The 23,066-nt window shown below is 35.1% G+C and overlaps 1 protein-coding gene across 2 annotated transcripts; it reads right to left on the bottom strand.

Annotated features, from left to right (window-relative positions):
• Positions 1-12,694: 12,694 nt before the first annotated feature.
• LOC107760112 (putative chloride channel-like protein CLC-g) lies at positions 12,695-19,309 on the bottom strand. 2 transcript variants are annotated; one of them, XM_016578130.2, is made up of 7 exons: positions 19,013-19,309; positions 17,306-17,506; positions 16,716-16,893; positions 15,890-16,152; positions 14,781-15,050; positions 13,550-14,678; positions 12,695-13,038 (listed from the first exon to the last, which is right to left on the bottom strand). In XM_016578130.2, the coding sequence occupies exons 1-7, from the start codon at positions 19,201-19,203 to the stop codon at positions 12,904-12,906; spliced, it is 2,367 nt and encodes a 788-aa protein (XP_016433616.2). In that variant the 5' UTR covers positions 19,204-19,309; the 3' UTR covers positions 12,695-12,903. The 2 variants fall into 2 exon arrangements, with proteins under 2 accessions (XP_016433616.2, XP_075077590.1); XM_075221489.1 differs by having other exon boundaries at positions 17,306-17,498; positions 19,013-19,181.
• Between the last annotated feature and the right edge of the window lie 3,757 nt (positions 19,310-23,066).

Raw genomic sequence — 23,066 nt, 5'->3', positions numbered from 1 at the left:
CTGATTCTGTTGACTTCCGCCCCATGAGAAGTTAGGATGATTCCTCCAGTTTGGGTTGTAAGTGTTCCCATATTGCGCATGTTGATTCATAGGACCTCTGTTTTGTTGCCCCACATAGTATATAGATTCAGGATTCGTGGGGCACATGTCAATCATATGACTGTCTCCGCATAGTTCGCAACAAATAGACATCTGCTGTACATGTTGCATTTGTTGTGTTGTCATTCTATTCATCGGATTTGCCAATTTTGCTATATCGGCTCTCATGGCGGAAAAGTCATCAAGCTCAATCAAACCGGCGGCCTTCTGTTTAATTCCCCTTCGTGAATCCCCCTCTCCTTGCCAATTATGGTCATTAGCAGTGAAATTATTTAGCAAGAGTTGTATTTCACTATACGATCTTGCCATGCAACTACCCCCACAAGCTGAGTCAAGATTCATCTTTGATGCTTCATCTAACCCATCAACAAAAGTGTGACCCAATACCTCATCAGTTTGACAATGATGCGGGCAGTCTCTGAGTAGCTTCTTGTATCTTTTCCAAGCTTGACGAAGTATCTCGCCATCCCGTTGTTGGAACCCAAGAATTTGGCTCCTCAGCGACTTTGTCTTCTTAGTTGGGAAAAACTTGATCAGGAATTTCCTTGCTAGATCATCCCAAGTGTGGATAGAGTTCGCGGGCTCCTTTTGCAACCATTCTTTAGCTTCCCCCAACAGTGAAAAAGGGAATAGTGTCAGCCTGACATAGTCCTTGGAGACGTTCGGATAATTGTAAGTGTCCGTGATTTCCAAGAAGTTCTGAATATGCCTCTGCGGGTCCTCATGAGATAGACCCACATATTGTCCTGTGGACTGAATCAGCTGTACCATGTACTGTTTGAGTTCAAAATGCCCAGTGATATCAGGCTTCACAATAGCCTGAGTCATATTCGCAAGATTGGGCCTTGCGGCTTCAATTACCGGACGCTCTTCATTGCCTGCCATATCTATTGGCTGTGGTTGGACTGCGATGTCCAACTCTCTTTCTATTCTCGTTCTAGCTTCGTGTTCCCTTCTCACTCTATGTAGTGTTCGTTCGATTTCTGGATCAAGAGGAATGAGGTTGTTTGCACTTCTACTCCTCTGCATTCGAGAGAAGACCATGCGTTGACACAAACCAGGCAAACTGAAAATTAAAACTTGAAAACAAATATCTAATAAAAGCTTAACTTAGTCACGTAGCTAATTTCTAAGTCCCCGGCAACGGCGCCAAAAACTTGTTGGGACCAAACACACTCACGCAAGTATACGCGGTCGTCAAGTAATAAAGTGACTAAAAGTCGGATGTCGAACCCACGAGGACTTATGATTAGCTATTAACTAAATTAGACTATCCTAATTATCTAAACAAGAATTAAATCTAAAAATATTTTATTCTAACTAATTAAATAAGAAAAATATAAATAATAAACTTTGAACAGAGAAAAAGCAGATTTTAATGATATCAATGTAATGAAAACGATCTAGGGTTATGGGCTATCTAACAATCCTATTGTATTCTTCAATTGAATTGACCGACTAATTTATCTAGCTTATTGGTTGACAGGGTTAATATTGCTCATAAGAATCTGTCGAGTTCTTACTCGCCTATTCAAGCTAACCTAACGCCTATATGTCTATGGAGTTAGAATCAACAAGAACGCATTTATAATTCCTGTAAATCAACCAAGCAAGGCAATTAGGTATATGTCTATCCTAACCACGAATCCGTTCCCCGATGCCCGAGTTCAAGAACTTGCCCTACTCAATCCTATATGCAATATAGAATTCCCACTTTCGAGTTCAATTCTAGATTCGTAGATAATATTCAATTGGTGATCAAGCAATTAAATAATTAAGTGCAAGATTGAATAAATAAACTAATATGATAAATCAAGAAGTCAAAATCAATATCCGAATAACAATAGTCATGAAAGAACCACAACCCTAGAACGTGAAGTTTAGCTCCACATAGACATGGTAGCCAAACAACAAATCATATAAAGAAACATAAAAATTACTAAGTTTGGTGGGAGAAAGATGGAACTTGATGAATTCCGGCCTCCACAGCTTTGTCGTGGCTTTATTTTTCCTTTCCAATATGTTAGATCACCTAAAAGAGGCGTTTTTAGCTTATATATTGCGTACAAAAGTCGTGGGCCAAAGCTCTCCTATTCCTAGTCCAAATCGGCTTCAGGGATTGATGCTAAGGTGGATGCGACGCATCCACCTTGTCCTCCATTTCAATTTTTGCCTGCGAAGGTGGATGCGACGCATCCACCTTGTCTTCCATTTCTCAGCTTTGCATGCGATGGTGGACGCGACGCATCCAGCCTTCTCTTCTACTTCCCAGTTTCGCACGTGATGGCGAACGCTATGGCCCAACTTCACTGCTAAGGTTGCATGCAGGATGATGTTTTCCTAGGTTGGATGCGACGCATCCAACCCTTCTTCCTCTGGCTAAACCACCTTTTCTTCATATTTTTCACTCCGAACACCTTAAATCGTCACACATAACTTAATTAGTCATCAAACCAATAATTACACCATGTTGGGCGTTTTAAAGATTAAATAACATCAAGAAGTGGTTAAAACATGGGCAAAGTAACATCAACACATATCGAAATATGCCAAACATCAATAAACAATAAAGATGTTAAGATCACCTTAGGCTTTTTTCCCTTTTATATTTTCATTAAATTTTGTTTCTTAGTAATAAACTTCTCATATTTTCCAACAGATACTTATGGTTTTCTTTTTTGGGCCTTTTTCGCTTTTGAAACACCATGGACTTCTCAGACTTTTTAATAAAATAATAATAGTTGTATCTAATTTTTTCTTTTTCTTTTCCACTGCTTCATGTACCATATTGCTTCATCTATCTTCGGCAGCTCTTACAGCGTGACCAAAGTGGTATCTACGTTATCAGGTACTTTTCTGTTAGTTGGCATACTTTTTTTAAACAATTTTCATATTAATTTTTATTCAATGATTTGTACTTTTATTTCCTTCTTTTTTGAATTTGTAAATGAAAAGGATTAAATATTAATGCCTTTGGAATATGATATAGGAGTTCACTGACTTTACAATTCTTATACAAGTAAAATGGGATTAAATGCCTATGGTAATTGTTGAGTAGAGATTAAAGATGATACCGAAGTAGAGACATACTAGAGTGCTTGTGCATCTGTTTAAATATTGTAGTCACCATATTCTATGAGGTAAAAAGTAACATATCATATTAGATGGAGGTAGCCATTGTGTATTTCCCTACGTCACTCTTTCTGGACTAAATTCTGAATGATAAAGTTTAATTGTGACTGTACAATTAACTGTTTTGATGTTATTGCTGCAACTCTGGCTTCCTGACAGTATATTTATGTTGTATGGTAGAAATTGAGATGTCACAACTTATATTTCTATTACTATCTTCTTAATACTAATCTGTCAATTGATTCATTCAGCTATTAAGGTCATTCAATACTTTCTTTACGTACTCAACACAAAGTTGCATTATACTCCGAAAGCTCGAGTTGTAATAACATGCTCGACTTTTTCTAGGAAAGCTAGAGTTGCAAATGCCAAATGACATTTACATATTTTAATAACAACTACAATGCAGTCAAAAGTGTTGCATCTTGCGTTGTACGCTCTTTGACAATTATCAGTTTTCTTCATGGATTACATAGTAACCTAAAGAAGCTTCTAGCATTGATAAACAATTGTTAATTTCTCTTTCCTATATTATTTCTGGACTAACAATATGCAATATGCTATGTGGAATATAAGTACCAAATAACATTCTACCTTGTTATATTACCGGTAAATATATTCTCCTTCAATTCAATGGAACTTGTTAACTCGAATAAACCTGTTTACGCCAAATAGAAATAATACTATGTTCTGTATTTCATCACTTTCTCAACAAAAAAAACAAGACCCATGTTTTGTATTTGATAATATTTTTAGGAAGCTCTTCTACCCGATCCAGTGCAAGATTGTACTTAACCTCCACTTATGATATCCAGGAAGATTAGAATGCACTCTTAGTTGCAAAATACCATAATGTTAATTGATTGCTCTTTCAAATTAAAGCTGGTTAGATTCGGCAACTTTAATAGTAATATTTTTCATTTGCTAATGCCTGGTGTGCAGAAGAGTTCCCTCCAAAGTTGTTGTTTCTTTATGGTGATATTTTCTTGGCAAATAATTTTATATTTCCAAAGTATATCAAATTTTTAGTCAAGGGTTTATCTCATTCATCTTCTCCAGATGTAAGATGTATTGTTGTTTGGATCCACCGCCCTATTTAAGAAGTTTCAAATGCAACATCTTCTCATGACATATTCTCTCTTTAGGTAAGGAGTCTCTCATTATGGTTTACAAGAGTTAATAACTCCAAAATCTCATCAAGTAAGAGTTAATAAGTCTAGAGCCTCATTAAAAAAAAGTTTCTCAAAATACAGTTCTTTGACATGATGATTCTTTTTTCATATATGCAAGAGTTACCTTAAGAATTCATGTACAAATTCGTTGCCCTTTATGATTCAGGTTTAATATCTTTTGTCCCATTTTTACACTCTTATATGCAAGAGTTACCAAGAAGTTTAAACCAACAAGTTATTATAAATAAATTTGCACTTGAATTCTTGGGTCGTATTCCCGTGTACTCTTTTTTAAATAATGCAATGAGAAAAAAAAGTATCATTGTTAAGCATAAAAGACATAGTCAGTTAATTTATCTGATTTGTTTCACTTGATTTCATGAACCATTTTTATCACTTTGTTGGTCTATATTTTAGGGAGAACGCACAGAGATAAAGAAAGGTAACATAAAACAGTATGGAAGATAAAGTGGAGAAGCACTAAGCTTTTTAATATTATTCTCGGTATTATGTTTCAGTACTCTGATTGCTCTATCGAGTATTTTCTTTAGCTTCATCAGAAGGTGAAATAATAACACGCTTATGTATTATTCCCAATTTTCTGTGAGACTGAAGTAGGAGTTGTAATGTGATAATTTAGAAAGAATCGAAACCACTTAGATATCTCTGTGTCTGTTTTGTGAAGGGTAGACACTTGAGCAAATACATTCAGGCCCCAGGGAGGATTGTGGCACTTCATTTTTCAGAAGAGTGCCACAGAGGTTTTGGAGACATCAAGCATGTAGTCGAAAAGAATGCGCCTACTTTTCAACTTTTTGTTGTTGTAAGACTCAGAAGAAGTTCAAAAAGTGCACATGCAAAACGTAATATCTGAAGGGAAGAACATTAATTAGCATTTTGAATCATTTCAGATAGTAAAGTTCCGAAAAGTTTTATTTTTATTTAAATTGAATTACTGCTTGAGCGTGGGAATCACTATAAAGCTCGAATAGGGAATACGTGCATTATAAATAGTCAAATATAATTACTCTTTCACCTATCTCTAAGCGTTTTCTTAAACAACTGTCGTGAGAGTCAAAATCAGGTTGCATAAAGGTAGAATCACCCAACTCTGTATCACTAAAATCAAAGTTCTACTTTCGAGCCCCGAAGTCGTTTCTTAACAAGGATCGCAGAAATTTTGTTTTGTCCAGGTGAAATGTTTGACTAGCTTTGAGTCATTTGGCGTCAAATTTGGAGGGTTGAGTGCGTTCTTGAATTGGGAAATAGACAACTTCCGTTTTCCCATTTACTGCTCTATTTGTGCTTTATAACTGTATTATGACCTATCAGATTAGTTAGTTCGGGTTCGGAGAGATTTCGGAATGAATTGAGACACTTAGTCTCATAATGGAAAACTTAGGTTGGAAAAGTCGACCAGATGTCGACTTATGTATAAACGACCTCGGATTTGAATTTTTATAATTTTAATAGCTCCGTATGGTGATTTTGGACTTAGGAGTGTGTCCGAAAAATTATTTGGAGGTCCGTAGTGGAATTAGGCTTAAAATGGCGAAAGTTAAATTTTTGGGAAGTTTGACCGGGGGTTGACTTTTTGATATCGGGGTCAGAATTTGATTCTGGAAATTTGAATAGGTCCGTAATGTGAAATGTGACTTGTGTGCAATATTTTAGGCTAATTGGACGTGATTTGATAGGTTTCGGCGTCGTTGAGTCAAATTAAGTCGCAGGCTCCACTCCTGGTGGTGCCAGGATCAACCAGGTAGCATTCCTCATCGACGTCGGCGTCGCATGAGCATGGGAACAAGTTGGAGCTTTGAAGTCTGAGTAGAAGCCCAAAAAATTAATCGGGGATCATGTCCGGGGGTCGAAAACCAAGTCCGAATGTCAAAAAATGAACAAACGAACTTACTTTGAGAAAAAATCACTATCGCGCCGCATGGGGCACCGCGCGACAGTGCAGAAGTGGTCTGTCACGCAAAAGTTCGAGCTCTCTGGTTTTTTCCACAAGCGCGCCGCATGGGTGTTTCCACGTTCAGCTAGGAAAGGTTAGTTTCGTCCGAGCTTATTTGTACACGGTATAAATACACCAAAAATACGATTTTGAAGGGAGTTTTGACCTACGAAAGATTGGAGAATCAACCAAGGCAAGAAGACTCAAGAATTCATCAATATTTTAAGCTGCAATCGGTGCAATACGAGAGTTTGTGTCGAATCATTAAAATTGATTTTTTTTTTTAAACATTATTGAGATGTCATACTCCATTGTTATGGAGTAATTTCCATTAGGGTGTTAACAAATACAGTGTTTCGATAACTTGATTAAGGATTCGATTCTTGATAATTGTTAGAATTAATTGATGGAGCTTTAATTTGTATTGCGAGTTATTTATTATTTTTCTTAATCGAAAGAGGAGTTTGATATTGAATTTCTTCACATCTTATGCTCTTGTTTAAATTCGTGATTCAAATAGGTAATCGAAAGAGCCTCTTGAATTATTAATCGAACTAGAAAATAGAAAAATATTCGTGAAAAGCTACCCTTTAGATCATAACCATCATTTGATTGTTGCAATTATTTACCGTGCTTCAATTGGATTAATTACTGAATTAACGTTTAATCGGAAGAGGAACATTAACTTCAAGTGCAATCTGATTATCGGTTGAATTCGTGAGAATAAATCGTATTATAGAGTGAATTAACTCAAGAATTGAATCCCGACTCAGTTATCTTTCACCTATCTAGTCAAATACCCGTATCCCTCTCATTGATAGCTCTTCGTTGCTCATCTGGTGTCTTTTGTGATCAATTGTTATTTGCTTAATTTTTTAGTAGTAAATCGTAGTAACAGTCATCAAATCAAGTATTAATTTTTCTGGATAGTAATCAACTGGAGATTATTCAAACATTATTTAAATCCAATTCATGTGGAGACGATAATTAATTTATACTATCTTTGACTAGCGGGCAATAATTTTGTGTGTATATTGCGATCGTTAGTGTAAACAGTAGGTGCAAGTTAGTTTTTATTTTACTGATCAAAATTTACCCGCACCCACTACTTACATATCAAACAGTTTAACCATAGTCACAAATTAAATTGTAAATACATATCACCTAACCATGGTTAGGTGATAAATAAAGAGGGTATATGTATAGAATTTCTATACTATAGAGGTATATGTGCTTTTTCCAAAATACGGAGGGTGTATCCAAAACTGGATCATATAATATGGGCGTTAGTGTAATTAACACTAGTTATTTTTATAAGAACGAAAAAGTTGAACCATTTTCAAAATCTGTACTTACTATAATAGGGGCTCTATCTGTTACACGTGTTTGTCAAGAATTTACAGGTGTTAAAATGTTAAGACACAGTCGACGTTTGTGTAGAGTAGAATCCATGCACATCTTATTATTGACTTTTCTTTGACCATTTTCTTGTAAACATTTTTAAGTAATTGTGATTTATTATTTTAAATTTAAAGCAGAAGAAATACATGTTTTCATCTTGTTCTTTCAACTCCGAGACGTATATATAGGAAAACAATAAAATGTAACAGTTATATTAGTAGGGGAGTCAAAAAAGTTCTTTTTGTTATTTTTTTAAAAATAATTTTATAAATATTTTAAACTATAAATTATTATGACTTGTAATATAATTTTTAAATATATAAATTTTATTTTCAATATTTTGAAGAATTTATTTATAAATTTCAAGATCAAACAACGTTGATCCTCATACTTCAAACCTTACCACATAAAAAAGAAGGGAGTCAGTATTCTAAGTAGTAACATAAGTTATTTTTCAGAAGCTAAAAAAATTAATTTTCGTAAAAGCACATTTAAAACCCTAATCATGCACTAAATAATATTCTAATATTAACAAAAATACTTTACAAACTAATCACTCAAACACAAGCTAAATTACCATAACTCTCTTGCATGAAATTTCTCCTATCATTTCCCTCATCTCTTCTTGTAACAAGTATTCCTGAATCGCCCTAAAAATATCTTATATGTTTAATAAAAAACATCTTATTTTTAAATTATGATACCGTTTTCAATATATAAAAAATAATTACTTACAATTATATCTTTTAGGTCAACTTTACAATATAATTTAACTTTTTTATGTCTATTAATTTTAGGTGTTAATTAAGCTCACAATATTATCCATTGCTCAATAGGTGATAATTAAGTTGATAAAAGAACTAGATATGAAAATACATAGAATTGCAATCATAGACTAAAGCACGAGTTACTCTTTATTGAAAAATAACTTATTTATCAAGTAAACGATTACAAAGACAGTTAAAAGATCATTTTCGACTTTCTTCTTTGGATCTTTAACAGTTTCGAGTGCAGAAGCAACGGCGGCGGAAACCACGGCAGTTGCCGCCGATGAAGCCCTCCGTCTGGCAAATGGAGGCACAGTTGCTATCCCTAACGCACGTTCCATGAAAACGGTGGCTCTGTGATTCACAAGTCCTTGCTTCTGCACTGCTCATTTGTCCCATCTCTGTGAAATATGAAAACATCAAAAATCAGGACTTACAGTATAGGAGTAGTACAATATTAATGCAAGATTTTCGTTAAGAGGATTTACAATATAAGAATATAACCATGCAAAATTATTTTGACCTTTTAATCGGTAGCAAAACAAGAAAATTCAATAAAGGTGTTCAATATCTAAACATCATTTGCTAGACGGCTATGCAAGGGTGTTCAAAATCTTTACTGTAATATTTTATTCTATACACAATAAAAAATTTCGCACAAAGGGTATTCAGTTGATCACCCTTGAACACATATCGCTTCGCCCTTGCGTTTAATCTTAGTAAAATATTTTTATAGTCATAAAATTGACATAGCATATTCAAAACTACAACTAACTTCTAAGAGTAATTTCAATATATGTTTAAAATGATCAGTTATTTTCTTAATTTTCTAAACTTCGTACTAAATCAATTTTCTTTATTTTCTAAACTCTATACTCAATCAAACTTCATCATATATATACAAATAATGAGAGGACTATTATATTGCAAAATTTAATGGAGATAGAAAACGAACCAGTGGCCAAAAGCAGCATAGCTACAAGGAAGAAAGTTGCAAACAAACGCCCCATCTTATTTGAGAGAGAGAGAGAGAGAGTAATAGGAGAGAAATTGTGGGATGCAATTTATTTGAGAAGTTGAGTACTAGCTAGCTGGGAGTAGTAGGGGACTTTTATAAGGAAAAATTTATCCGTATTATATATTTACACTAAGCCAATAAAGGCGTATATCTTGTATACACACTTTTCAACAGGTAAATCACAGTTAAGTGATGATATGTAATTTTAGTGTAATTTATTGATTCTTAAAATTAGTTATTTAATTAAGTGTAAACACGCGATGCGATTAACTATTTATCCTTCTATAGGTTCTTATTTACTGTACTGGTTTAAAAAAGAAGTTTGGGGATATTAGGAGAAAATGAAACAAAAGTGTCCCTTGGTTCAAATCATGATTAAGTGATATGCAATTCTGCTGTTAAATTTTATGAAAATTTAATAAATATTAACAAGAAATCCCAAGAAAGTCCCATCAAATTATCAAATGTAAGAAATTTTTTACAAAAGATAATATAAAAGGTAATTATGAGTAATATTTATAATGAGTATTAAGTGATAACTAATAATAATAGTGCTCTTTATATTCCAGTTTATGTGAACTAAATTGCGTTTTTCGTCTGTTCCATAAAGAACTTATTTTTAAATTTGAAAAAAAATAAATGTAAATTTCTTATTTTACTCTTAATGAAAAGTTTGTATAATTATATGACTGTTATAACATATTTAAGGCCACATTTTAAAAAAATTATATAAATATAAATATTTAGATATACTTTAAATCATAAATTTTAAAAGTCTTCCTTCATTTCTTAAATTCTTATAAAATCAAATAAATTTAATTCAATTAAAATGGTAGGAGTAGTAACTAAACTCTTATTTTGTGGAGAAGAGGAAGACTAGCGAACAGTCAAAACATTGCAAGAATCAATTTGAATTCTAATTTGGAGAGAATTTTTGGGCATACGCTTCAAAACAAAAATTCTCTTCACGCTTAAGTGTACGCCTAGAAAAATGGGCTTACGTCTCGCGATACTTTCGTTATCCCAAAGCGTTTTGCAATACGCTGCATCGGGACTCGTCTCGGAACTCGACCTAAAAATATCTTTTAAAATACTGATCCCTATTAGAGTACTACATATGTACACACTTTTTTAGCTAGTCCTTTTTCACCACTAATAAAAGTTGTGATGGGATGACTATAATCTTTATCTTTAATTAGATGTTTCAAATTTGAATTCTGATTATGAAAAAAAATAAAAATATCGAACATCGAGCGAGAAACCTAAAAAAAAAAAAAAAAAACAAAGTTAGTCCTTTCTTACAAGCTGCTCACTTATGGCTTGCAACTTCCAGCTGTCTGTTGGACGTATTGAACCGAATTGTAATAAGGTGCGGTTGCACGAAACTATACATGACTTAATGTCTGAGTACTGCCAATATAGTTTCTCGAATAATACGTCATCCACAGAAATCAGTGATTGCTTCATTTCCCAACAATTATCTAAGGTACTAAAAAAGAAGAATTGATGAACGCATAAGATCATATTTATTGGCACGGAACTCTTTTTTCTTTTTAAAATAGCTGTTTTTCATGTAGTAGATTGACCAAATTTGACAAACAGTAAGAATGTGCTCCAAAGTTTTCACAATTCCAGATAGATCAAATCTGAAAGGCGAAAAAGACATTTAAATTGGACTAGAAGTTGTACATTTATAACTAATGCTACTAATGTCTTCTTAAGATATTGTAGAATATCCTGAGTTAACTAGTAAAGGGACAAGAAAGTCAGAAAAAGAAAACAGCTGCCATGCGATTTACCCTCTTATTGTACCTACTCAGCGCCAATACGAATTAGCAGGGCAGATAAACTTCGCATACCAGGCAATAAGCTTTGCATATAGGATGCTGAAACCCAAAATAAAAAGAAAAAGCAAAAAAAAAAAGAAAAAAAAAAAAGATCCGTGGTTCGGAAAAATGAATAACTTTCTCACTGAGTTTTGTTTGCTCTCCTTGAATGTTTTATCAGATTGTTGGTTCAAACATTGCACAAGTGTGCACCTCAGAGCCAAAATTTCCAAGGAGCCTGTTTTATATATGTATTTCAGAAATGCATAGTGCAATCATCATAATATGAAAACGAACAATTCTTTAATATTCAGCAGAAGCACCACAAAGGTCTACTTACTCCCAAAAAAATTAAGATAACCTTCTTGAGCCGAGGTATATCGGAAACACCCTCTCTATTTTTTAGGTAGGGATAAAGTCTGTATACACACTATCCTCCCTAGACCCCACTTGTGAAATTATACTAGGTTTGTTGTTCTTCTTCTTCTTGACAAACATATGGAACTTTAATAGCCTGTTTGGCCAAACTGTAAAAATCAGCTTATTTTGAGAAGTGTTTTTTTTAAAAGTGCTTCTGAAAAAAGTATTTTTGGAGAGAAGCAGTTTGTGTTTGGCTAATCACTTTGAAAAATACTTTTGAACAATAATTTGTGTTTGGCCAAGCTTTTCAAAAAGTGTTTTTAAGTATCAAATTACGAATAATGACATGAATAGATTTACTTAATAGTTAATATTATAAGTAAATAAATAATCTCAAAAATTTGTTATTACATGCAATAATTAAATCTTTTCATTTTATTTAAATAAAATATGAAAATAAAATTAAAAAGTACTTTAAATCTTTTAATATTATTCAAATATATTAAAAATCATTCAACAAATATAAAAACATTCACCCCTAAAGTCACTATATATTAGAAAACTATCCTAAAAATAAGAAGAAATACTTATATATTAATACCCTAAGTAGTATTACATTTAACGGTTATTTTGGTATATACTATATTTTGTTAAGGGTATTTTTGGTAAGAAGAAAAGTCAAACTAGTTCTGCATCTTCCCAAAAGTATTTTTTTTTCCCCCCAAAAAGCTGCCAAACATCTTGAGTTAAAAAAAAAAAAGTGTTTTCGAAAAAAAAAAAAAACACTTATGGCCTTTAGGAAAAGCTTGGCCAAACAAGGGTTGTTGGGTAGGTGAAGCCTCACCCCGCTTAGCATTTTTCTCTATTTTAAAGAGACTGTTAAGTCCGTCAGCGATGCTAGCCTGAAGAGAAAAATGGAACATCATTGCTCCGTTTGCAATGCAGAATCAAAGGGAAAAAGAGCATGACAAAAATGAAAGTATTTTTATTCATAACTGAGTTGATTGATAGAAGCTAAATAAATACAGAATCCATCTAAAGAAGACCCTTAGGATCTTTGAATTTGACAAGGAAACTAAGGAACAAAAATTATACCACTCTAGCATCGTGCAGCCATGTTGTACAGCTCTATTCACATAACTCAGCAGACTATTTTGGAAGTCAGATGTAATCCCTAAAAGAATTTAACCGAGGGAGGTAACTTGAACCTTAATCTTTTCCACTTGCTCTTAGCCAAGGATGGATGCAAGCTTAGCACATGCTCTGGCATGAAATCATGCCTTGTAATAATACCCACAACAGGTACTCTCTGCAAACAAGAGAAGAACAATTTCTAAACGCAGTCAAAGAAGATGAATATACCTTCACTGGGAGAACAAATAAAAAACATGATCTACGAAATGTATTTGGCTCCAAGAAGTAACACTTGCATTATCAACATGGTGGATGAAATAGGAAGAGTAAATTAAGATTTAACATTTAGGCAACTGTTAAAACTTAATCCCATGAGAAGAGGATGTGAAGGTTGACGCAACCAAGAAACAAACAAGATGTAGAAAGAAACAAGAAAACTAGGAACTCAAAGATCATAAGTGTTTCATATCAAATACCTGAAAAAGCACAAGGTGTTGGTGAAGAATGCATTCATGAATGAATATAAACAGGAACCGAAGTCATAAATTAATGCACAGGCAGATACTTAAGGTTATGTTAATGTATCTTTTATTGACTGTTGAATTATATTTTAGGGACAAGATATAGCTTCCTAGAAGATCATCAAAAAAGAATTTGCAAGAGAAAAGATGAGAAACAGTTCTTACCCCAGAAACCTTGGGTATTACCAGCAGATGCCTTAAACCAACTTCCCGGAAGAGCACAAGAGCCTTCGCCAAGGACATAGTCTCTACAACAGTGTAGGGTGAAGTGTTACAAAAAGGATGCAGATCTATAAACATATCCATCTCTTCATCTGTCAGTTGTATATTTTCCACTCTGTCTCCATGGTCTAAACCCTTCTTTGCAAAATCATCAGCTGAAAAGTGGTTAAAGGCATCGGATCCAGCAGGTACAGGATCTCGAATAAATGCTTTTTTCTTTAGCAATTCAACGAGATGTGCACGAAGTATCAAACCAAATAGAACTGGTGAATGGGAAAGCGGGGGCTCATCCACCACCGGGAAGCCATTATGCCCTGTAGTTTTGAGGACATGAACTATGTTGCCAACTTTCTCGATGCCACTGAAGAGCTGGAGTGGGCCTGTGACCACATCACAGACTGCCAGTTGTCTCAAATAAGGTTCAGCATGACATTCCAAGTAAGGGAAACCCTTCAACCTCATTATGAGATCATATATATTCCCATTAAATGTATCAGCTACAGTTTTGGATATAAGAAGAACTAGCATCATTAGAGGCAGCAAGAGGAGGTCATTAGTCAACTCTAGGATAATTACGCATAACGAAACTGTCATTCTCATAGAACCCCCAAGAAGGGCAGCTGAGCCTAAAACAGCAAACAGGCCATGGTTAAGAGTCGAGTGCGAACCAAACATCATCCCAATAAATCGACCATAAGCAGCACCTGTCACAATGACAGGCACAAAGAGACCTGCCGGTGCGACTATCCCATAACTAAAGATGCTCAGGACAAAACAGGTGAAGAAGAAAATTAGCATCGAGAGATGGTGAAACTCAGCATCAGTATCCTTGCTGAAAAGGTTTTTGATTGCATCATCATTTGTGTTGAAAAATAGACTGGCAAGATCATTGTAGTGACCTGGAGGACATTGAAACTTCTTATAGTTACCATTCCGTCCAATTGTGGGGCAAGGTTCTGATGTATCTGAAGGGCAAGGGCGGCAAGACGCCAACCATGGTAATCCAAATAGAAGACAAGATGTGAAGATGGAGATTGCAAGAGCTAGAACTATTTTATAAGCAGATCCTCTCCTGAAGCCCAGAAACAAAAAGAAGCGACATAAATATTTTGAACTTTATCATGCCTTGAAGAAAAAAGAATATGAAAAGCTAAAAGTCAAAGCAAGATCATACTCGTTAATGCGGTTATAAATCCGCAGAACCCTATCCTGTAAAAAGTTGTATAAACTTCCGCATATGCCTCCAAAAACTGCTAGAAAAAGAACAGGAGGCACATCCCAGATGTGATATGCGCTATTAGCTGACGTGACATCGAACATTATGAGACCTCCTTTACCAAAGAGTCCACATTTGCCACTCAAACAAACATCAATCAAAGCCCGAAGCACAATTGCAACCACAGCCGTAGTGAAAAAGGCTCTCCACAAGAGAGCACTTCTCCACCTGCATCACAAAGGAAGTGCTTACAATGTCAAAAACAAAAGGGAATCAACACAGAAGTATGAGAAATATATTAATTCTCAACAAGCTCACTTCTCAAAAAATAATAGAATATACATATTAAATACTACGGCTACATTTCCTGATTGAAGATCTATATTTGAATCAAATCATTTAGATGTCAAAGCAATTAACATAATACTAGAAATACTAGCTCTTAAAAAAGAATCAGCGCAGATGTTTGGTAATCAAACTTGGCTAATATCAGGTAATATACAGTTGCGTCAAGTAAAATCTGAGCATATTCAAATTCCCCTATAAGACCGCTTTCTATCACAGAGGAAGTAAATGCAGTGTGTTGGGTGCTGAGGTGTACTAGGGAGTCTTATGCATAGTTAAGGGGAAAAAATAGAAATTCAGATAAAACAAACAAATTTAAGGTATAATGATTAAGGCTTCTCTCTCTCATAATTGTCAATCTAGGAAATTTTGCAAGTCCATATCCTCTCCCACAGAGTCAACCTGAGAATTCCAAAGTCCATGCAAGACATCTTGTGTTGAAGAGCTACAATAACTGCTTCAGGGTATTCCATCCTTTAGATATACATTATAACTTAAAAGAAAGAGTAAGCCACCAACTATAAGGCAATCCCAAAAAGCCCTATTTGTTGGATGCTGAAGTCAATTAAAATATCGACGTCATGCGTAATATCAACCATACAAAAGAGGGAAAATTTACTATAATCTTAGTAACACAAATATAGCGATAAGGACTATTATCTCCCAGAAACCTTTTGGTCTACCAAGAATCAGACAAAGCATGTACATTTTTTTAAATATACCAAGATGCCATTTCTTCTAGAGCGAACAACAGACCACCAACAGGAGCTCGAAAAGCAGCAGCCATCCCAGCAGCTGATCCACATGTTACGAGATCTCGTCGATCTCTATCATTTTTAAAATACTTCAGCCATTTCCAATTCAATCCATACTTCTTTGAACCGCCTTGACCCATTAGTGCTGCAATGCAAGCACCTGTGTGAACCATGGGACCTGCTTTTCCAATTACAAGAGATCCTGATACGGCAGAAATGCTGCCAACAATCTGTTCATTAAAATTTCAAGTAAGAACATTTATAAAGCATAGGATGAGGAGGAAAAAATGTATGTATCGCTCAGGCTAAGCATGAACAGAATTCTCTTTCAAATAACAATCGCCTAGCTTCATCTGATGCCAGTGCTGGAAATTAACATCAAGGCCTAGATGTTTCTTAGGGAGCTCTAGATTTCACATTACAAAGAAGTTGCTTTGTGTCCAAACCAGTTGGTCTACTATCTAAACCTCGTAAAAACCTAAAACTCATCCAAAATCACTTAAGAGCATTCGTGAAAATATTATTTCCATAAACCAGAATCTGTCTCGCCTTAAAAGTGCAAATAAAAGTAATGCCCTCCTCTCTGAGCTCACTTATGTAGTATGAAATGCAAATCCACATATGAGATTAATTGATCAACCATGCAATTCTCATAATCCACAACTCATGCAATCATTCCCCAACACATAATCCACCACCAACCCAGAACTAAAACATTAGTAGATAAATGCAAAAACTGGATTATGAAAAAAAATAGGCATTCAAATGAAAAAGCAATTCAAGGTCACTTTACCTTGACAAACAAAGTTCTCAGAGAAAATATTGCTGGTGCATCTACACCATTCAAGTAAGCCTTAACTTCAGGTATACCTGAACCAGCAGCCTCTGGTGCGATAAAAGCGGTAATTAGGCTGGCAAATAATGTCAGTCCGAAATTGGAAGATGCAAATACAAGAAAAGCCGTTGTATACCTGTTCCGATATTACACAAGTCATTCACCTCAAAAAACATATTTATAAAAGAAAATCAAATATTTTCTATTTATAAATATAACAGAAATCATAAATATTCCACTCCACAAACTTAGAACACAGAACAGGGTTATTTCCCATATTCCACAGTTAAGTTACCCCAGAAACACATAAATGTATTTATGAACATCAAATTCCAGTCAGTAACTTAAAAGAACAACAGGGTTAATATCAGGCTTGTGTAAGCAATTTGTTATATTTTTGAAGTATAAGAACTTCAACTGAGATGAAATAGCAGCAGATATCAGTCATTGGCAGGGGAATATTGTATTATATCATTAAATAATCTCAACATACAATCAAAGCCATAGGTGGGTATTAAATGAAAAGTTATGAATGAAAGAGAAATTACCTTCTCGCTAGCATCATATTAGAGGTAACCACAAATTTCGTTCCAGCAATATTCTCAACAGCAAGATTGTTACAGAAACCAACAAGGCCGACAAGCAATCCAATAAAAAAGCACATCATCCATTTCATGAATACGTACTGCAATGTCTGAATCTTCTCTCGCCTCCTCCAATCTTGCTTGAAATAATCATTCTCTGAGATTCTTCAACCAGGAAATCATCATTATTAGGCTTCATTTATTTGCCAAACTGATCACAGAAAGGGAAAGAAAGAGGAAGCATTTCCACAAATAATAGAAAGAAACTGGAATTAAAAACAGTCTTTATTTTGGGGTCAATGAAGTGGGGTGAGAACCATTAGATTTCAGGTTCAAATCCCAGTGGAGACAAAAATATTAGGTGATTTCTTCCAATCTGCCCAAACCTTAGTGGGAAGGGTTACCCCATACTTTTGTTGGTGGGAGATAGTAGGTATTGGGTAGAATTAGTCGAGGTGCACGGAAGCTGGCCTCGGCACTACCGACATAAAAAAACAGTCTTTATTTTGCAAGCTCCAACTGTATCTTTTTTTTATAAGGTAAAGTTTAATTAAAAAACAGTACCAAGATAGTACGTCAGCAAATACAAAAGGTAGGACTTGTTTTACATAACATAATCAGAGATTCTAACAAGTTAAGCATATCATTCAAATTCAAAGCTAAATTCCCTTCCATCCAATAGTACAAATTCTGCATACATCTATATTTAACGACAGAGGGCATCTCTTTTTTATCTTCAGAACATCTCCTATTTTTTTCAATCCATATAGTCCAGGCAATGCACAGAGGAATAGACATCCAAATCTTCTTGTGAAATCTGCCAGTATAATATGTCTTCCAACTGTATCTTCCTTACCATATCCAATTTTCTTTTTGCTATACCAAACAAATCTTTGATGTAAATACTCTTAAAAATTTGGCTGAATACAATAATAATAAGTAAAAATATCAAAATTCTAATCCAAATTATTCCACTAGACTGCCAAAAGTCAAAGAATACAGATGAGTCTTAAGCTAATATATTGTCTTTTTATTTTCACCACAAATACATGGACTTGATAGAGTAAAAAAGTGATCTTTTTTTATGATAACCGAGAAGTTCCCCAGGGCCAGCGGCACATGATTCGAAACTCAGGCGACCACTTAAATACCAGGCTTTTGTCAGATTATGTGCTCTTACCACTAGACCACAACATTGGGCACAGAGTAAAGAGTGATCTTCCTTCTTTTTTTTTTTTTGTGAATTGTGGAATTGTTCTTTCCTATCTCTCATATTCTCTCAAACTCCTAGTTACATACCGAAACTCTAACCAATGAACCAATGATGCATACATCTCAAAATTTTCTAAGCATAGAACTATGGAATTGGACCCCTAAAAAACTGAATTTTCCACAATATAGTCAGTAGAACTGTAGATATAGACATAATTAGAATAGCTATTAATCACAAGTTATTTATTTACTGAAACAAAAAGGAGTACTAAAGCAACTTAAAATTCACGAATAACGGCACTCGAACGAACATATATACTTCGTGTATGCTAATGTAAATTACACACACATTACAACATACATACATATATAACCAGGTACACACACACACACACACACACACACACACACACACACACACACGGAGATAATTTAGTAATTTAGAAGAAGGAGACAGACTCGTAATCGAGGCTTTCGATTGGGCAGACATTGGAGCCGACGATGGCGACCTGAGAAGTGGTGTTGGATGCTGATCGACGGAGGCCGTTGAGCAGTAGTGGCTGAGTGAGGGACTCCTCGTCTGCCTCCGTCTCCGGCGCCGGCGCCGTTACCGGTAAACCATTGGGAGCTGGAGAGATGAGTAGGGACATGGGTAGGGGGTAGGGGGTAAGGGTAGGGGGTGGGTGATTCAGGTAGTTGGTGTTTGATGGCAGTTACGGAAGAAGAAATGAAGTTGGGATTGTATATTTATTTCAGCTCCCAAAAAGACAAAGGATTTATATCTCCTAGTAGTGTTTGGACAATATTTAGTTAAATTGGAAAAATATTTATTTGAAACTTAATTATTTTCTTCAAACCATTTTAAGTTAAGTTGAAGTTTAGAAAATTGTTTTTATAGAAGTTTATTACTCCTACAAATTAAAGGTGAATTTAGAATTTAAATGGGATGGTTTCACTTTTAAAGTTTTTAGAAGTAAATTAATTGTAAAAATATTAATACAATGAATACATAACATAACACTTGGACCTCGAAGTTGAAACATTCTATTTTAATACTTATAAAGTTTCACGAGTCATATTAATTAAGAAAATCAACAATTTCACATGTTTTATTCATTTCCGCTCTTACGCCTTCCTTTCTATTATGTTGCACAGCACTACAGCAGTGAACTTCTCTACATATGAGGGAAGTTTCTTAGTTGCAATTTTTCGTGATAACAAGACGATAATTTCCTGAATGAGGAAGTTTCGTTTCGTTTATGAGCTTAAGTACAGAATATTTTAGTTTGTTAATTCAACTATTAAAGAGAAAATGAGAATTGAACGGTGAATCATTAATAAAGTTATTGTTTTAATATATTTTAGTGGTATATGATTCAATTATTGTCAAATCCTTTTTTTTTCTGCTATGAACCACGCAATCCAAAGAAAAAAGTGTATATAGTATTGAAAGAGAAGATTATTGTCATATAGCTGTTGGACTATGATTGATTCGGATTTAAATATTTTTCAAGCCAGCGGATAATTAGGAATTAATCTTTAAATTTTTTAATATTAAACTCGTTATAATTTTTAATAAGTTTAGAATTTGTAATTTACTAAAATGTTAATAGCTCTTCAGATACGTACTTATATTTATTTCGTGTTAAAAATTATTAAAACTCAATTGAACCCATAGAAAACGTAAAAATAGCACGAGCTAGCCAGTTTTTGGATTGGTAAATAAAAAATAGTCAGCGTTTGAGCAGTCATTGAAAAATAGCTAATGTTTTGCTGAAACACGCAAAGTTCCAGCATAATATGTTGAACTATGGATCTCATGTGTATAAACTTCCAGCATATTATGTTGGAACTCCGGCACACGGAAAGTTTCAGTATAATATGGGGATTATGAAGCTCATGCATATAAACTTCCATCATATTATAGTGGAACTCCATCACATTATAAAATTCCAGCATATTATGCTGGAAGCTCATATGTAAAAAAATTCGAACTCCAGCATATTATGTTGGAATATTTCCGATTTTTAAGAGTATTTTTGTTCAAATTTTATATTTACATAAAAAATAACTAAATTTCGATTATTTTTGAAATTTGGCTATTTTCCAATTATAAGTTATAAATAGTGCTATTTTTGTTTTTTTTTTTCAAACATAGACAAGAGTGAGTTGCTCTAGTGGTAAGTACCATCCACTTCCAACCAAGATGTTGTGAGTTCGGGTCACCCCAAGAGCAAGGTGTGGAGTTTTTGGAGGGAGGGAGCCGAGTTTCGATCGGAAACAGCCTCTCTACCTCAGGATTGGAAGTTGGTGTTTTTTTTTTCTTTCCAAAACGTAAAAACATGCGCTCCAATAAGCTCTGCTCAATGTCCAGACATCATTGCTCAATCATACAAGACACGTTACGAGGTTAATGCTATCTAATTTAAAGAGGTCCACTTCCGTACAGTTTCTTCCTTTATAAAGTTTTTTAAAACAATAAAACTAGCAAGGTACTATACCGTATTCAATTTAAAATATATAAAAATTTGCTTATAAATTAGCTAACTTACAGGGGCATTCGTGTCACGACCCAAATTAACCCTCCGTAAGGTGTCGTGATGGCACCTAGTCTTTACGATTAGGTAAGCCTAACATGCGGAAAATATAAAGAAAACACAACATTTTTAAGATAAACAGTATATTTTAAATAGCAAAGAGTAGTACCACTCGACATACACAAAATAATTTTCCAAGATCCGGAATATCACTAAGTCACAAGCTGCTATAATCTATGTAACTCGATACAAAAGTCTGAAGATAATAAGGAAAATCTCTAGACGAGGGAATAGAAGAGGACTCCGAAGATCTGCGGACGCAAGCAGAGGTACCTTGAAGTCTCCTAAAATCAGCAGCACGTACTAATCCCGAGGCTGATAGCTCGCACCTGGATCTACACACGAAAATATATGCAGGGAAGGACATGAGTACACCACAATGGTACCCAGTATGTGCCAAGCCTAACCTCGGTCGAGTAGTGACGAGGTCAGGTCAAGGCCCTACCAGACTAAATATAATAAATTAAACAGTAAAAGATATAAGTAGAATTTACGGTAACACAGTTAAAGAAATTCTCAAAAATTTAACAGTTAAGGGAGCCCTCGGCTCAAAACAAGGTAAACACAGTGGGAAATCTCTCGGGATACCGTCCCGTAGTTTCTAATGAATATGCAGTACAGGGGTATCTCCCGGAATACGTCTGTAGTCCCAAAGTAAATATGCAGTGCTGGGGGATCTCCCGAAATACGTCCGTAGTCTCAAAGTAAATATGCAGTACAGGGGGATCTCCCGGAATACGTCCGTAGTCCCAAAGTAAATATGCAGTACATGGGGATCTCCCGGAATACATCCGTAGTCCCAAAATAAATATGCAGTACAGGGGAATCTCCCGGAATACGTCCGTAGTCCCAAAGTAAATATGCAGTACAAGGGGATCTCCCGGAATACGTCCGTAGTCCCAATTTAAATATGCAACGCAAGATGAAATGACAGGTATGACATCGAGTTATACAGTTTATACTGGACACAGATAAGGCAAATAAGGACTTAACTGAACATGACGCACAGAATGTCAATTAGGCAGTTAAAACACGTAAGCATATTTTTCTAGTCTAAACTACACAATTAAACATATTAGTACAATTAATAAGAGAAGCAATTTATGATTTAAAAAGGTTAAACATGATTTTTGCAATAATAGCCTGTGTACGTACTCGTCACCTCACGTACACGGCGCCCACACACCAAATAATATCAAGATATCTTAAGGGGAAAGTTTCCAACACAAGGTTAGGCAAGCCACTTACCTTGAACCGCTCAAATCAACTTGATATCATGTTCTTGCCACGAGTATCCGACTCTAAATGGCCCGAATCTATTCAAAACAGTATAATACCATAAATACGCGCTAATTGAATAAATCCCACAAGAAAAACTATAAAATTAGGCCAAAACCCGAAATTGGCTCAAACCCGGCCCTCGGGACCCACGTCTCAAAACCCGACAAAATTCACAAAACTAGAAAGCTCATTCACTCACGAGTCTAACCATGTCAAATTTACTAAAATCCGACACCAAATGGTCCTCCAATCCACAATTCAAACTCCCAAATCCCTAGTCTCCAACTTTCAATTTTCACCTTAAATACACATTAACTAGGTGGGAAAATATATAGCAAGGCAAGATTATTGACCAAAAATAAGCACAAGGAACTTACCTCAAGAAATGCCTCGAAAATGCTCTCAAAAATCGCCCCAACCCGAGTTTGCAAAGCCAAAAATGATAAAAATCGCGAAACCCTTCGGTTTTAATCACTGCTCAGGTATTTCCGCACCTGCGGGTGAGCTTGTGCGGAAAACGTGCTCATCTGCGCAACTCACTTACCCCCTCTGCCTTCGCACCTGCGACGAAAGTGCCGCATCTGTGCCCTCGCGCCTGTGGAGTCCCTTCCGCTTCTGCGCATGTGCCAACATCC

The sequence above is a fragment of the Nicotiana tabacum genome, chromosome 9 (genome assembly GCF_000715075.1).
Source record: "Nicotiana tabacum cultivar K326 chromosome 9, ASM71507v2, whole genome shotgun sequence".
Classification (NCBI taxonomy): Eukaryota; Viridiplantae; Streptophyta; class Magnoliopsida; order Solanales; family Solanaceae; genus Nicotiana; species Nicotiana tabacum.
Note: the sequence above shows the minus strand (reverse complement) of the source record. Positions and strands in the feature narration are given on the sequence as shown.